This window comes from Molossus molossus, unplaced genomic scaffold (genome assembly GCF_014108415.1).
Source record: "Molossus molossus isolate mMolMol1 unplaced genomic scaffold, mMolMol1.p scaffold_m16_p_7, whole genome shotgun sequence".
NCBI lineage: Eukaryota > Metazoa > Chordata > Mammalia > Chiroptera > Molossidae > Molossus > Molossus molossus.
In genome coordinates, this window is record NW_023425401.1 from 40,939,879 (window position 1) to 40,957,625 (window position 17,747).

At 38.2% G+C, this 17,747-nt stretch overlaps 1 protein-coding gene across 3 annotated transcripts in view; it reads left to right on the forward strand.

Annotated features, from left to right (window-relative positions):
• GRM3 (glutamate metabotropic receptor 3) overlaps nucleotides 1-17,747 on the forward strand; it is a 235,883-nt gene that overhangs the window by 118,950 nt on the left and 99,186 nt on the right. The window contains exon 2 of one of the 3 annotated variants that reach the window (XM_036246946.1): nucleotides 3,064-3,675. The exons of 1 other annotated variant lie outside the window; for it this stretch is intronic. In XM_036246946.1, coding sequence (XP_036102839.1) covers nucleotides 3,199-3,675 — 477 coding nt within the window. In that variant the 5' untranslated portion in view covers nucleotides 3,064-3,198. Of the gene's footprint in view, nucleotides 1-3,063; nucleotides 3,676-17,747 lie in introns of those variants that run through there. One more of the 3 variants, XM_036246945.1, reaches the window with a different exon arrangement.

The window sequence follows — 17,747 nt, forward strand, 5'->3', positions numbered from 1 at the left end:
AATTTGAAAAAATTATACTACAGTATCAACTTTTTATAACATTATTATTATTAGCCTTTCTGGTACCCTGTGGTAGATCTCCCCAAGAAGCTCTGGGTTAGCAATGAGCATTCCAATGACTGCTGCCGTCATTGCTGGGGTTCATACCTAAGTAAATAAACAAAACAAAGCCCAAAGGACTCGTGTGTCTCAAGAAAACAACCCATCACTTGCTCCATGCAAAAGAAACAAAAGCATGTGGGAAGTTGGGTTTTAAAGGGCAATGCATGAGAAGGGAGAAATGTCAAAAATGTTGAACATGGGACTCATTCCTGTCTTGGTCTTTTGTTGAGTTTTCCTTCTATCTTCAGACCTTAAAAAAAAAATCCTAAATGCTGTGCATTTCATTTATTCCCAATGAGCAAAAATGGAAACAAATATGAATTATGCTAGTAAAATCAATAGCAAATGCTTCTTAAACTAGCTACAACAGGAAGTAAACAATTCTACTGGGGAGGAAGATAGGAAATAATTCTTGCTTTCCTGGTAGTGACTATTGAGTCTTAAATAAGTAGGTGTTAACCAGATAAATAGGTACAGAAAGACATTTCTAGCCAAGGGAATAATATGAGCAAAAGCAAGAGGTCATCAACATCTTGGTGTCTACTAAAGTGAACATAGTCCAATATGGCTGAAGCACAGGTTTGAAGGCAAAAGTGGGACAAATTTTTGGGTATAGTGAACAGTAAGACTTGAGAGCTAGCCAGGAACAAGATTATGGAGCATGACAAAGTCAACTCTCCAACTTAGAGGCAAAGGGAAGTAGATACCAATTGACAGGAGATGGGCCACTCTGAGCAGCAATTAAGATTATGCATTAGACAAAGCATTTCCTTCAATGGGACACTATTCATATTTTAGCATTTGCTAACTTATCCAAGAACACACAGGTGGTATGGCTTTCAGGCATCCTGATTAAGTAGAGAAGCAGCCAGGAGAGACCCCTCCTCTATAACACCCCACCAATCCACAATTATACAGAAAAGCAGGAGAGTAGACAGTCACACTATATCACACACACAGGGCAAGCAACTGTACTGTCAGGAGATGCTACAGGAGTTCCAGGCATCACTTCTCTCACCTAACTCTGATTGTTATATAAGATTGTATCGCCCTGGCCAGTTTGGCTCAGCGGTTAGAGCGTCGGCCTGCGGTCCGGAGAGACCCGGGTTCGGTTCCCGCTAAGGGCACGTACTTCGGTTGCAGTTTGTCCCCGGCCCTGGTTGGTCGTGCGGGTGGCAGCCACTCGATGTGTCCCTTTCACGTCGATGTTTCTCTCTCTCTCTCCCTTCCTCTCTCTCCCTCCCACTCTATCTGTACAAAAAATGGAAAATTATCCTCGGGTGAGGATAAAAAAAAAAAAAAAAAGATTGTATCACCTTGGATAAAGCAGTGTGGGTGAGCAGATGAATGTGCTGCCCAGAATTTGGTGCTAGGAACCTGAGTGACAAGCAGTACAACAGTAGGCCCATTGGCTCGTGTGCATGCAGTGGGGCCGCTTGACACCAGGGTCTTGGAAAGATTCCCCAGGAAGACATTAGCCTACTGACAAAAACATGATCTTCACAGCAGGACTTTGACTGATTCCTAAAAGATGCATATTTTTTAACTTATGATGTATAAAGAAGCACAATTTATGGAACTGTCTTAAATCATAATCTACTATGCAAAAGCCAGCAATAGTTCTCACGACACTCCTCTAAACATGAGGGCCTTTCAGGAGTTGCCTAACATTGGCTGGAGGCAGCCTCTAGCCATCGTACTTTCCCCATCATTTATGTTGTACAGGTTATTCAAGGATAAATTTTAAAGTTTTGTAATTCAGAAAGGGTGTCTTTTCCTAATTCACAAAAAGGTGCTTTTGTGGTTGGCAGCAGCTCTCTAGGAATCTACTGCTATGATCTTGTTAGAGATAATAAGAGCCTGGCACAGTAAGGATAAAAAAGAAGAGATGGCTTTGAGAGGTGTTAAAGCAGGTAGACTCTGCAGAATTTAGTGGCTAATTGAAAGAAAATGGGAGAGGGTGACATGAGTAGGGCTCTGGTATGCAGGTTTCTGGCTTGAGAGCCTGAATACAGAGAAGATCCATTCACAGAGATAAGGGAGAGTTTATGACATGTAGACCTGGAGGTGTCAGAGGAGTGTGTGTAGAGATGTTTAGCAGGCAGTTAACCTAGGAGTCATTTAAGTGGTGGTTAAAACTATGAACACTGGAGGAGCTAGCTCAGGAATAGGGTATGGGAAATGTTCAACAATGAAATTTGAGATGTAGTCAGAAATGAAACATGAGAACAGAAACAGAACAGAAATTTTCAACAGATAGACAATAGTCAAGATTTCATTGAAGTCAAGTAAAATGAGGACTACAGTGGGTATATGGAATTTAGAAACCAGTAGATCAATAGTAACTTTTTCCTGAGCCATTTGTTAGAGTAATGAAGAAAGAATCTTGATTGCAGTGGGCTGAGAGCATCTGGGATAAGAAGTGGGGGCAATGCTACAGATAATTATTTTGAAGAGGTAACCTAAGAAGGGAGGACAGGGATGTGGTGGTAGGAATTCAGAAATGGTGACAGAATTACAATTGTGTTTTGTTTCTTCCAAATGGAAAGAGAAGAGTGAATAAAAAGGGGTTGGTTATAAATGAAGCTGAAAGAAAGGGCATAAAGAAAGACTCATACCAAGTTGTTACCCTATCAATAGCTATGTAAATGACTCAGGAGAAAGAGTACTAAACTTGGTATTAGAGAAAACAGAGTCTGAACACTACCTCCATCTTAAGTACACTTTGTCAGATTACCTCTTTAGTCCTCAGTGTCCATTTCTGGGAGCTGGGACCATTAAGATTTATATTACAGTGGGTTGTAAGGACTGGGTAAGAATACTGCGGGAGAATGCCTGGTGCAGTGTGTGGTTAGTAAATGGTACTTTGAGTCATTATCCTATCAAAAGTCTGAATGGGAACCATCAATGTAATCATTGTTTTCTTTACTATTTTTGTTCATATAATTTTTATCTCTCTAGGAATTTGGTGACAGGCTCTGCTAGTCTGTTCTTCCCTTATATGAAGGAAAGGCCAAAGATCCAGTTTGGAAATGAGAGAGGAAGTCTAGTGGGCAACATTGGCTCCATCCACTGATATCTCCTAGAGGTACAGAAATGGGATTCATGAAGATGTTGACAAGACTCCAAGTTGTTACCTTAGCCTTGTTTTCAAAGGGATTTTTACTCTCTTTAGGGGACCATAACTTTATGAGGAGGGAGATTAAAATAGAAGGTGACCTTGTTTTAGGGGGCCTATTTCCTATTAATGAAAAAGGCACTGGAACTGAAGAATGTGGGCGAATCAATGAAGACCGAGGGATTCAACGCCTGGAAGCCATGTTGTTTGCTATTGATGAAATCAACAAAGACAATTACTTGCTACCAGGAGTGAAGTTGGGTGTTCACATTTTGGATACATGCTCAAGGGATACCTATGCATTAGAGCAATCACTGGAATTTGTCAGGGCATCTTTGACTAAAGTGGACGAAGCTGAGCATATGTGCCCTGATGGATCCCCTGCCATCCAAGAAAATAGCCCACTGCTCATTGCAGGGGTCATTGGTGGCTCTTACAGCAGTGTTTCCATACAGGTAAGACTGGCCAAGGCTACTGCTAAAGCACTGTGTTTCTTTGTGTTCATGTCTTGGGGAAACAAACAAAAAAGACTAATAACATGAACAACGGATGATATTAACAAGGTAACTGTTCATATCTAAGGGTATTTGATAATATAGGTGTGCAGACAGAACAGTTCTCTAGCAATGAAAAAATTTTAGAAGTATATCAGGTAGCTACTGCAGCAATAACCTACCCCAAAATTCAGTAATTTAAAACAGAAGTTGTTTAGTATTATAGTTTACAAGTCTAAAGGTCAACAAGAATATGCTGATTAAGGCTGAACTCAGCTAGCAGTGAACTGAGCTAGCAGTGAACTGGCTGTCCACTCTGCTCCAGGTTGTCCCTTATCCTCTAACTGGAATCAGTGGGCTATCCCAGGCATGTTCTTCTTAGAGTGATGGCAGAGGTGCAAGCGAACACAAGCTTAACAGTACAAGCCCCTTCCAAGCTTCTTTTTGCATCACATATGCTAACATCCCATTATCAGAGCAACTCACACGTCTCAGCCCAGAGTCAAGGAGTAGGGAAATATGTCCTGCCCACAGGACAAGTACAGCAAAGTTGCACCACAAGGATGTGGGTATATGGTGGAGTAATGAACAGAAGCCATTGGTACAGTCAACCACAAGAAGGTTCAATATCACTGAGCTCTATCATTTTTCACACTAATTTTTACTAAAGTATCATTTTGTTCAGAGATAAATTATAAACAATTTATCATGGTATAAAACTGAAAATGTGTCCAGAGAAAACACATAATAACTACAAAAAAAAAAAAAAAAGAAGGAAAATTCAGCTAACTTAAATTAGATAAAAAGCTGATAATTGGCTCTCATAATTTTGTTAGGGAAAGAAGGAACATAGTATTCAAACTCTTGCAGTACTCACTTACAGGGTCACAGAATTCAACTTTTTCCCTCTCCCAAGCCCCAGGAAGGTTGGTTTCATAAAACTCTCATTGGTAGGTAGCACAAGAACTAGGATTCAGATAGATCCTTTGTACTTATGGGCTCTTTCAACTGTCCAATGTGATTTCTATGTTACTTGAAGTTCAATTTTTTTTTGGTGAGAGCATTAATGTCACAGCAATAAAAGGTCATTATTCTAGGAGTCATATACTTGTTTCTTACCAAATTACTATAACAGAATCCCCAAGCACTAGAGAAACCCATATCACACTCATGCTGCCTTCATATGTCACAAACCACTTCAAATGGCTTTATTTGCATTGGAATAACCTGATTTCTATATCCCAGATTTGTGGCATTTAAAATTCCATGTACAATTCCATGCTGTTCTAAATGAGCTATTTAAAATTTCTTTCCTTCTTCAGAGCACACCCTCATCTTATGGGTAATTAAGATAATTAATTTTTCACAAACACCCTTAGACTTCATTAGACAGATAGAAAATATTGCACATTTCAGAGCATATTAAGATAATTTTGCCACTATTTCTATACTTGGATCAAGAGAGATAGTGTCCTCAGTGCTATTTGAGAAGAGAGAATTAAAAATATACATGTCATACTTCAAAAAAAATTTTACCAGATGTGTACCATTTTATAAATATTTATACTATACTCAATATTACTACTAGTAAGGGATTATATATAAGCCTTTCTAACCTTAGTTTCTCCCAATGAAGCAAATAGTACTGTATAGCAGATGTGTAAATATCTATTTATTAAAGTAATTAACAAACTATTCTAGACAATAGAGATTTTAAATCTAATTTTACTCTTTTATTATCTATATACTCCTCAAAAGAAGTCAGATTGCTTTAGGGGGAAAAAGTGGGCTATTAAAATTCTGTACTGTTAAGGGAAGAAGCCACTTTAAATCATCAAAGAACTTGCCTTATTATTTCATTTATCTGGTTTATATCACCATAAAGTCACAAGTGCTAGTATGGTTTTTGTCTCCACAGTAGAAAGAAACCAAAACTATTATGCTCTATTGAAAATGATACAGATTTTGCCATCAGAAAGACTTGGGTTTGAATTCCAACCCCAACAACATGTATTAGCTTACCTATAAATAAAGAAAATAGCTTCTATCTTTGAAAGCTGTTAAGAGGATAAGTTGAGAGAATTTGTGGGAAATACCTCACCAAAAACAACAGATTCAATAATCAGTGGAAGAGCCATATCTAAAACCAGCTCCATGGCCTGCCCTCCCAGTGACCCTGCAGCAGTCCCATGAAGTCATTGCTGGTCCCCATGTACTTCATTAGCAAGTCAGCCTGTATAAAGGTCTCACTGTTGCAGGGGTTAGAGAGACCACTAAATAGAGTACACAGCCTTCACATCAAGGAGCTTAAAATCTGGCTGTGGGTACAATACTACTATGAAATAACAGTGACTACAATTCAGAATACGTTCATGTGGCTCACAAGGTAAGAAATGAAATTTAGAAAAGTTTTGAGGATGCCTGATAGAATGAAAGTTGCATTAGAGAAAGGCTTACTGGGCCACAGTGTGAATGAGATGCTGGATGTGAGGAGGTTGATCAGAAAGTTGTGGCAGGAGTAAGAAGGTGCACTGAAGAGCAAGAGGTGTAGAGAGCTTCTCTCCCTCCTCCACGGCCCCCACGTGTCCTGACTTCTCAAACTTGATTAGGCAACACACTGGGCCCAGCCAAGGTAAGCTGGTAAGTGAAGCCATTTGTCTATACAGTGACCTCCAGGCTTTCTTCAGAGGAACCCTTTCCCACAAAGCCTTGATTTCAGCTAGGCATCATAAGTAAAAGAAGTCTTTTTTTTTTTTTATCCTCATCTGAGGACATTTTTCCATTTTTTGTTCAGATAAAGTGGGAAGGAGAAAGAGAGAGAGAGAGAAACATCGATGTGAAAGGGACATAGCGAGTGGCTGCCACCCACACAACCCAACCAGGGCCGGGGACAAACTGCAACCGAGGTACGTGCCCTTAGCGGGAACGGAACCCCGGTCTCTCTGGACTGCAGGCCGACGCTATAACTACTGAGCCAAACCCGCCAGGGCTGAAAGAAGTCTTAAGGGACTTTTATAGCTAATAATTTAAGTGTGTCATTCTTTTGAAACAGATCTGTCTTTTAATAGGAATTCTTAAGAAATAGTCAATAGCAATCCAAAAGAATAAATTTCTAATGGTGAATTTAAGGCACTCTTGTACACTAATGAAGGAAACATTTTAGCAGAGAGGATTTTTGGGGGGTACCTCTCATACTCAGCCCCTTCTGCTCCTGGCCTGGTTCTGATCATACACCATGGCGTGTGTCTGGTAACCGTGGTGATAGTGTGCAGCTCATAGCCTCAAAGATCCATGCACATCAGTCAAAACTACCATCTATATTTAACTACTTTTAACTTCCTGAATATTTACTGGAAAGTGTCTTTGCTTGAACTGAGGAGGAGAAAAAAAAGAGGTGAAAATGTAGAAGGAATGTACTAGTACAAATCCACCACACCATTTTTAAAATTGCTATAATCTAATTGTAGCATCCAGTCCCAAACCAGGTCACAGAGTTTTCTGTCACAAAACTGTCCATTGAGAGAGAGAGAATGAAAGAGAATGATAGTATGTGTACATCTTCCCTCTGTGGCTGGGTCAGTTAGATGTTACAATCTCCCCATTTGGGCCGGATTGCTTTAGGAGGTGCTTTCTCTCCAGCTTTCTCTTCTTTCATTATCTTCGCACTAAAGCAGAAGATTTCTCCTGGAAGTCAGTCGAGGAGATATGCCTTGCTGTGTGAGTTCATACAATGGGCATTGTTTGCAGATAACAAAAACTATATGAAAGAAGAAATTCTTAATGGTTTGCTGGGTTAAGCTGTATCATCACTGATGAAGACCTGGATAATTATTTTCCCAACACTCTTAGTAAGACAAACCACTCTCTGGCAGTCTCTTTTATAAAGCAATGGTATTGATTTCTTAATTTGATAATCAATAAAAACTAGCATCAAAATCTTTCTTTGTTAGAAGATATACATGGAGTCTACCCTCTCCAGTGAATAAGTTTCTTTTCAGATAATTTTGAAGACTGTTCTTCTCTATAAGCCTGCAATTCATCCACTTCAAGGGAAATGGTATTTATTCAAGAAGAGAATCAGGCTGGTTGCCTGTAGCTGTGCAGTTGTCTGTGTGGTACTTACTTTGCAGTAGTGTTTATGTCTGTGCTTTTTTAAATAGCTATAGTTAGAGCTCCTAAACTGTCTAGTCTAAAATGTCCTTGGAAATGTTCCAAAAATGTTCCTCCCTCTTTTCAGAGGATATATCATTTTGTCAGTCTTTCTTGCCCAGCTGGAACATGACAGGTATAAATGGACCTAGTTATTGTTGTGCCCCTTAGTGTTAAGGTGACCTGAGCAACAAATGGGGATCTAAATGTCAGATGGCATTCAAAGCTGAGCTCATAGGTAGGGCAGAGGAGAGTCCTGAAAGGATCTTACTACCTCTTTCCATCCGTGGTATAATCAGACCCTTGTACAGAATTTTTGGTATATATTTATATCCCAGGAGCTCTCTAGTGCTGGGAGAAGGTCATTATAACACTGTTTTTCATGACATCAATTTGGACATGCATTGCTCATGTCTCTGAAAAGAATAACTCCTTAAACTAAATCCCTTGCAGTAAATGTCACAGATTTATTTTCTAGATGGGGTAAGAGAACAACTCATAAAGACCCCTGCCTATTATTCTTCCTCTACCTAATTCCACAGTGTGAAAGTGGACCACCACTGGTCAATTTATGTTAAGCATCGCCCTTCCTCAATTACTCATTCTACCTTTAAGTACCAATGCTTCTGGGAAGTCACACATAAATTGCTGGTCTTATTATAGGTGAATCAGAAAAAGAGTTGGAGGACTTGGAAGTACAAAGTCTTCTATTTAATTAGCTGTGTCCAAGAATCAGATAGACTTCTGAATGGAAAAATTAATATTTTTGTGGATAAATAAATTGAATACAGGGCAGAGTTTCTCAACCTTGGCACTACTGGAACAGATAATTATCTGTTGTGTGGAGCTGTCCTGTACATTGTAGGATATGTAGCAGCATCCCTGACCTCTACCCACTGGACTAGATGTCATCAGCACTTCAAGTTGTGACATCCAAAAATATTTCCATGCAAAATTATTCCCATTTCTCACTGGCAAACTGATTGAGAGCAAAGCACAGTTAGGAGCAACATAAGGAAGAGTTCTTAGAAATGAAATAAAATAATCTGGAAGAAAGGGTGTGTGTAAAGTAATTCCTCTGTCACTATAGTTATTCAAACAAAATCTGGCCTATTGTTGAGGAAACTGAAGCAACAATTAGTATTTGAACTACAGATGCTCCTTGACTTACAATTGGATTACAACTTGATAAACTATTGGTAAGTTGAATATACCATAAGTTGAAAATGCATTTAATACACCTAATTCATCCAGCATCATAGCTTCATGGAGTTTACCTTCAACATGCTCAGAACACTTACAGTAGCTACAGTTGAGCACAATCATCATGCTGCCCCTGTCCAACATCATGAGAGAGTATTGTACTGCATATGGCTAGCCCTGGAAAAGAAAAAAAATTAAGGTATATTTTCTACTGAGTGTGTATCACTTTTTCACCCTTATAAAGTAAAAAAGTTGTAAATCAAGCCATTGTAAGTTGGGGATTATCTGTATGTACATGGTATTTAAAGGCACTCATTAATTTTAAAATTATATGTTGCTCAAGAAAAATACTCTATTATTAGGATATGAATGATGACAAAGGAAGTATCTAAAACATGAAGCAAATAAACACTAGGCTCTTTTACATCAGGATTACTTTAAAGAAGTCTATTCAATTGTCATTTCACTTGATTATGGTTGTATTTTTGTGAACATGGTAAATGAAGCATCTCAATTAGTTATACATTATAACTAGGACACTCCTAAAATCATATTTCATCAGAAAATAAGTATTTATTAAGCATATATATTTTAGGTACAGCAAGAACACTATTATGTAGAGTCTAGGGAAAATGAGGCAGACAGAATGTAAAATACAATTTTTAAGTAGTAGGCATCTTACGAGAGAGACCCTGAGACATGTATAAGCAAATTAGAAACTATACAAAATCCATACATAAAACAGGTACAAGTATAGGACCTGAGTATCATTTGACAAAATAAGTACTAGGAGACCAGAGATGATAGGAAAACAAGCATAAAGGAGTGGAGTTGAACCGAAAAAAGGTTTAGATCTGTACCAACAGAAAACCTGCCTTTGAAATATTCCCAGAAAGTTGTTTTCTCATAGTCTACTGGATCCTATCTATGTATTTTTTTATAAAAGAAAAAACACAATGTTTCTTCCAACTGAAATGTGATGTTCTTTAGCTGTTTGTAGGCCTTTTCAAATTCTTGTCTTTTTTAGTTTACAGCTCAAACCCTTTTGAGAAACTTTCCCAAGCTCCCACTACAGAAACACATACCTCCATTACTATGTTATTAAATATAATAGTTCATTTGAATATCTATTTTCCCACCAAACTGTAAGCTACTTGAGTTTAGAAACCACAATGCTCTTCCATGCTGAGAGTAAAGGCTTTTTGAATAAATTGAATTAACAGAATGATAACCTAAAACATGTCCAAAAGGCAGAAAATCCCTAAATGAATCTGGATTGGAGATCACAACCATGATCTGCCTATTCTACATCAGTCTGGATGTTCACAAATAAAAATCAGCATTTGCCTACAATGCTAAACTCAGTTTGATTCAAAAGACAGGTGATGTAGCAAAGCCAGCATGTGGGACTAAACTCCCCTCATCTTTCCTGCCACCACTGCCTACGCGTGTGCCACAAAAGATGCCTCGATTTGAGAGCAGCTCTAAGGCTTCCACTCCATTGGCCCTTAGCCCAACTATCCAGAGAAGACCACCAAGACTCATACAACTGCACCAGTGACCATTGCAGATAAGGTTAGAGCTCCATCCACCCTCTAACCTAGCTCTGTGCAGACTCTCCATGTGAAGAATAGGCAGAGTGCCCACCACACCAGAACCTTTGCTTTCACCAAACACAAAAGAGAAGGCAGCATCATGCTGTATTTAAGAAAAGCAGAATGACAGCATTAAAAACCCATTTACTAATGTATCTTTCATGTCTCTATCACAAGAAATGTAAAACTGATACTTGCATTAGTGGGTTCAATATTGCAAATATAACAAAGTACAGATACCTAACAACTATGCATTTTTACCATGACTTTCTAGAAAATTTTTAGCTCAGTGATCTTACTAGAATTTATTTAACCCTTCATTGCCTCTTTTCTCATGTCTAAGATGGGAATATTAGTAGTACCTCTCTTACTGGGTTATTGTGGGAAGTAAGTGAAAAAATACATGGAAAGCAGGACAAATAGTGTTTTAAGATAATGAGCATTCAACATTTTAGATTTTAGTTCTTACTAAATAGCATCTGTTAGCTTTTTTGGTGTGTGTGTGTGTGTGTGTGTGTGTGTTTAATATATTTGATTGATTTTTAGAGAGAGAGAAAAGGAGAGGGAGAAACATGGTTCGCCTCCTGCACGCCCCCTACTAGGGATCAAGCCTGCAACCCAGGCATGTGTCCAGACCAGGAGTCAAACTGGCAACCTCTCAGTGCATAGGATGATGCTCAACCAAATGAGCCACACCACCCAGGACAGCTTTTTTTCTTTAAATCTTTTAACATCTTCAGTCCAAGAGGAACAGTTCCAAGAGGAATTGAAGCTAATAAAGGTTAAGTACAAAGTTCAAGTTTCTACCACTTTATAAGTGTTGATTCCACTTTATAAGTAGTGGAATCAACACTAAAATCCAGATAATGTGCTTCCCACACCGCTATTCTGATAACCCCCTCACATAATTTATGCTTCAGAAAAACCCAGTTCCAAAGTTATCGTAGCCATAATCTTTTTATTTCCTTCCCAGACTTTTCTTTCTAAGGCATTCTCCCAAAACTGATTGTTTTGAATCATTGCAGCTGCTTCCCCTCTTCCAAAAAGGGCGATGCTTATCAGGGACTTCATCACAGGGAGAGAGGCAATAGCAACAGCAATCTAAAAATGCTTCTAACGACATTGTTTCATTGTAGAAAATTTTCACCAGAGGTAATTATCTACAGTGCATTATTTTTTCCTGTTCTTTGTCAATTTATTACTTAATTAACCCCCCTTCTGTCATGTGTTTACTTGGAAACTAGTCTTGTGAAAAACAAGGGGCTACCACTAGGACCACTATCCATGGGGCATAGAATGGCCCAGAGCTGAGAATCAAGTTCTATTGCAGCCACATGTCTGTAATTGGAGGTCATGGGATGAAAAGCAAGGTATTCAAACATTCCTGAAACATCAACAAGTGTCTTAGACTACAATTATAGATTAATTGGCAAGTTAATTGAAATAGGACTCCTGACACTTTTAGTTAAACCTAAGATATGGTTTTGCTTTAACAACACAAAGTTCTCTTTCCAAATTACCATTAAATAGATCAATATATACAAGGTTCAGTATTTCAATATGGAAAGAGGTAACACTTAGCAGTTGATAACAAAGTCCATTGAATTAATGTAATACAAGAGCTTTTACTGGTCTATGAAAAATGCAGTTGAAGATTTACAGAACAGTTTTCTAACTAACAGACTTTGGAAATTTAAGAATAGTGTTCCAAACACACCTGCAGTCAAACTCTAAGTAAATGTTGATACTCCAGGTGGTATATCCGTGGGACTTTGAACATTAAATTATGGTGGCACTATTTTTGACATCATCACCTGGTAGATTATGAAAATCTCTCTGTTGCTAGTGACAAAGTCCTGATTCTTGCCATAGGGAAGAATACAGTAGAAGCAACACTTTCAAAACTCACATTCCAGATATAGACTAGATTTCCTTGCCAAGTGGTCAGAATGGCAAAACATCTGAGACATTTGCCATCACTTAGTCGGGTTAAAAGTGCAGGGCATGCATGCCAGAGCCTAGCTGGTTCCTCCCAGGCTCAGGCGTCCAGTTTGGCCAGCTGCCATTAGGTTCGCAATGCAGCCTCGTGGAATGCAAATCAGGCAATTAAGTTTTCCCAATGCAGAAAACAGATGTGATTGAACACATAATCTACAATTTGTTTAGAATTTTTATGTAAAAAACTAACTTTTCATTGAAATTAAAGCTACATACATGCATTAAGCACATATTACCTAGTTTACACAGTAATTTTTTTTTAAATCCTCATCTGAGGACACTTTTGCATTTATCTTCAGATACAATGGGAGGGAGGGAGGGAGGTAGAGAGAGAGAATCATCGATGTGAGACAGACACATAAACTGGTTGCCACCCACACAACCCCAGTCAGGGCCAGGGACAAACTACAACCAAGATACGTGCCCTTAGCAGGAACCGAACCTGGGTCTCTCTGATCCACAGGCTGACGCTCTAACTGCTGAGCCAAACTGGCCAGGGCTACACAGTAATTTTATGTAGTATCATTTATACAGGATTTAAAGAAATGCAACAGTAAATGTAGGTTGGTGCCCTCCAGTGAATTTCAATTGTTATCAATGGCTATTTAACAGACTCTCAGTTTTTATTTCTAAATTAAAGACAGTCTTGTTATCTTTTCCGAGATACTTTCAGAAATTTAAAAGCTCTTTAGCTTTTCTACAGTCTCCAATAACCAATGTTATTTATGACCTGCTTTTTTCCAACCAGGGTTCAAGGTAACCTATAGTGACACAAACAGAGAACAAATTAAGGCCAGAGTAATTACTATCAATCAAATAAATAGTTTTAAGTGGACTCAAATTTTTCTTTAAACCTCCAGTCTTGACCTTTCTATTATTAATTTATTCATTGTTATTCAGATTACATGATCCCTGACCTTCAAGAACTCACAGCCTAAGTAAAAATGAGTATTTTATCCATCTGATTACCCTTCTCTAGCCCTTTCTTTTCAAGTTGGATGTCATCCACAGCAGTCTTTTTAAAACATAATTTTGGTCATGTCATTCCTTTAATTAAAATTTTTAATGTCATTTTTATCTTGTAAATAATAAAATTTGAAATCTTTAGCATTACATATAAAATACTTAGCAGTCTAACCACAGTCTCTGTATTCTTCCTTACTCTACCAATCCCTATGAGGTACTGGGTACTTAGATAATACTGAATTATCTAATCGTACAAAAGCAAATATGCTTTTTCCCATCTCTGTCTTCATAGCCTTCCTTCTGCCTAAAATCTTTCTTTCCCCTTTCTCTGCCTGGCAAATTTTCACTTACTCTTCAAGATCAAGCCTAAATCTCACCTCTACAGGGGAGCCTGCCATGATACACCTGAGTGTAATTAGTTGCTCCTTCACTTGTGTTTTTGTATAAGTATGTATACATATATCTCAAAATTTTATCCTCATTATGTTTCTTTGTCTCCTACCAGACTATAACTTTCTAGAAGTTAGTGAGTGTACATTACTCACCTTAGAAAAAACTAAATTTTAGAATAGTGGCTTGTATAATTGGCATCCATCAAAGTTTGATGAATGAATGACTGCTGGATGAAACATTATTCATCATCTCTGTCACCTTTATCACTTTTTGAGCATTTACTATGTGCCAGCCAGTGAGCTCAGTGCTTCATAGTTGTTATCATCTAATCCTTAGTTATAACTTCGTAAGCCAGAGATTACTAGTATTCCCTTTCCACAGATGAAGAAACTGAAACTTATGAAATTAAAATAATGGCCTTAAATTCACACAGGTAGAGAGAGTAGGAACTGGGATTTCAGTGTTGGCCTGTTTGACTTCAGTCCTGTGCACTATACTATTTGCTTTTGTTCCTGACAATGTTGCTGAACTGAGGAACTGTTAACAGGAAAACCAGGAGTAACACAGTTCTATTTGCTACAAGTAATAGAGTATATATACCTCTGCCCTACTTATTGCCACAAAACCTCAGAAGTAAATAATAATATATTTCTTTAAATTAGCCTATAGCCCTCAGCTTCTATCAGGCATACTCAACAGCTTTTGGCCTTTTGTTAATGGACAAAAAGAACAAGAATGCTTGTTTTTATTGATAAGGCTTTATTTGTCATATTCTTGCGATGCTAAGGACTTCAAAGGCCACAGAAAAATATGGATTAGTTCAACTTGCAGCTCTGTTAAATCCTCAAGAGACACTGTCAAAAATCAATATCCAGGCCACTAAAGGACATGTTTCTACAAGGTCTGTTGGTGTCAAGTCACTCTGGGAGTCATGCTTTTGCAGGTGTTTCTAGCAGACACCAATGCACTCTGGACCCATTGTTAGGGACTGGAATCCAAACCAATTCAGTTCCATGATTTCTCTTGAAAATTAATTCATGGGGTAAAAAAGAAGAAAAAAGCAGATGCAGACTGAGGTAGTGGAAAAAATGCTTTTATGTCCCTCTTAAAAATAGCTGCTAAGTCTGGGTGGAAACAAAGTTATTCCTTAAATAGTGCCTTGTTAGTAAGGGAGCAAGACAGTCACTTGTGACACATAGAGTGGCACTGCCATGATGAGAAACCTGACATGTCTCATAATGTCTCCTGAAAAAAAATGTGACTCAAGGAATCTTATGTGGTCAGCATATCATTTCAGCCTCAGCAATGATCCAAGAGAATGACAAAATGGGCAACCTTGCTATTCCTAAGGGCTTTAGTCACACACACACAAAAAAGTGTCGATCTGGGATCCAAACCACAGGTGTTAATGGCAGTGATTTTAGGAGAGATTGGGATAGAAATCAGGTTTACTCTGAGCCATTCTTGAAAGTTTCTTCCATGAGTAAGGAATCATCTATATGGAATATCTAGGAAGAACCAGTGGGACTGAGTCATGATGTTGAATGGCAATGGCAATAGGAATATTTCACTGGAGTATTTGGGGGCCAGTGGAATGTAAGAATCAGTGACTTTTGCAGATTATACTGAGTTAAACTGGCATTTACTACACTCTGTTGTACAATTTTCTAAATCCAGATTAATCTTCGGCCTTCAAACATGGGCTTCAGTCAATTCCTTTTAGACAAAACATTCCATTGCTGCAGGTACTGTGGTCCAAAAAAGTGTGACTAATCTTTTTCACAATAACAATAAGAGTGGCATCCTTTATAGGCAGACAACTCATGTGATGTGAACAGCATGAATTCCTCAGGCAGTTTCTCAACTATAGACCACCTCTGGTTCCCATTTAAAATACAAGCCAATCTGGGATGTCATATAGCTAATAGTGCAACTCAATCAATCTGAATAAGAAGGTCAGTCTGGGAACTTACCATCACAACTTTTAGAACCTGCTTTATGTAATAATCTGGTTTATCAGGCAACAGATGGTTCAAAGTGCAGCACTCAGCAGTTCTCTTGCAGGCACATATATAGGCATTTAACTTAAAAAATGGAACAAAACATTCAGCACTGCACATGTGATATAACAACTGAAGGGCTAGGCTTATTCTTAGAAACCAGCCCCCAAAAGATATGTGAACAGCACAGAATGCAAAGGCAAACCCAAGGAGGTGATCATTGAGTCTCCAGAACAGCAGCAATGGGTTATTTTCTATTGTATATTGTTTTGCTCTGTAGATAGCACTTTTGGAAAGTAAGCTCTTGATGACTCTTTACCATGTGGAATTTTTGTAGCTAAGCATAGATCCATATGAAAACCAATGACTGTTATTCCCCTTAAAGTATTAGCATTACATAACCTCAGATGTCAACAACAATGAAAGTTCTGAAAAGAATCCTAGTGCTGCACAATCAATGTAGTGGGAAACTTATTTCTACCAGATTCTAAATTTTCATACTCCTTTTTGTCTTCTGTTGAAATAAAAATGGCATTGTGTCACCACAGAAGGCACAAAACTCATGTTTGAAATGGGAACATCATTGGGAAGATTGACAACAGGACTAACTACGATGCTCAGAGATGACTCTGAAATTTCCAATCCATATCCCTTTTTTCATGACAGCAAATACTACTAGACTACCTAAACTCTTTCACATAGTTCATACTCTTTTGTTCCCATAATCAGAGCATCACTGAAATGAAGCATGACACCTGAAATTCTAAGGAGTCCCTATAACTTGCTAAAAATCTCAGAAGAAGGAAAACTCCCAAATAGATTGATCTTTCACCCAAAACTCTCAACAATGAATAGGGTGGTTTGGATGCTACCGTAGCATCGCTCCACAATCAGTTATTATTATGGGAAAGATAAAGTTTTAAACATTGCCAAGAGGAATAGTGACAGCTGATATGAGCTCTGAGTGTTTGGCTGCTTATGTGTCTTGCACATAATGCATTTGTCTCCAGAAAAGCCTTACCTTACCCGCTGATCTTAATATCAGTTCATTTGGTGAAGACTGCCTTAGGTATACATTTACATGACTCCTTTTTTAGGTTTATGTGATTTGAGGATGAAGACTTCATGAATAAGGCCCTTAGTTTGTTTTGCTTTGAACAAAATAAGCAGTTTTCTAGCCTAAAGGGAATTGGCTCAATGGCCAGATCCAGTTAGTATAATATTGACTTCCTTTTGCATACTCCTAGATAGTTACACAGAGATAATTTACAGAAATTGATTTTAATGGTATGAAAACCTTTGTGTCAGATTCCTAAAGCTCTAAGCCAATTACTTGTCTTATGTGTCATCTTATTCTGGTGAAAATTGACTATAATTAATGAAGGATACACACTGCACAGCAAATTGTTCATCAGTAGTGTTTGAGAGCAGCTTTACATTGCTTGCTGGTGGTCAGCTATTTTTTCCTTGTAATTAGAAAAGGTTACATGGATAAGCAGGAAACTGTCGATTCATGTAACAGCTCATTCATTTAACAAACATTATGCAGCACCTCTATACTCCGCAGGACACGAAAGAAACAGGGATTAAAAATACACATTCCCTGTCCTTAAGGGTTTTCATTCCAGTAGAGGAATCAGAATAATCTAGAAATCACCATCTACTTTGATTAGAGTCTTGAGGGAAATCTGTGAATGTGTGAAAGGGTCTCAGAGAATGGCTACACAGT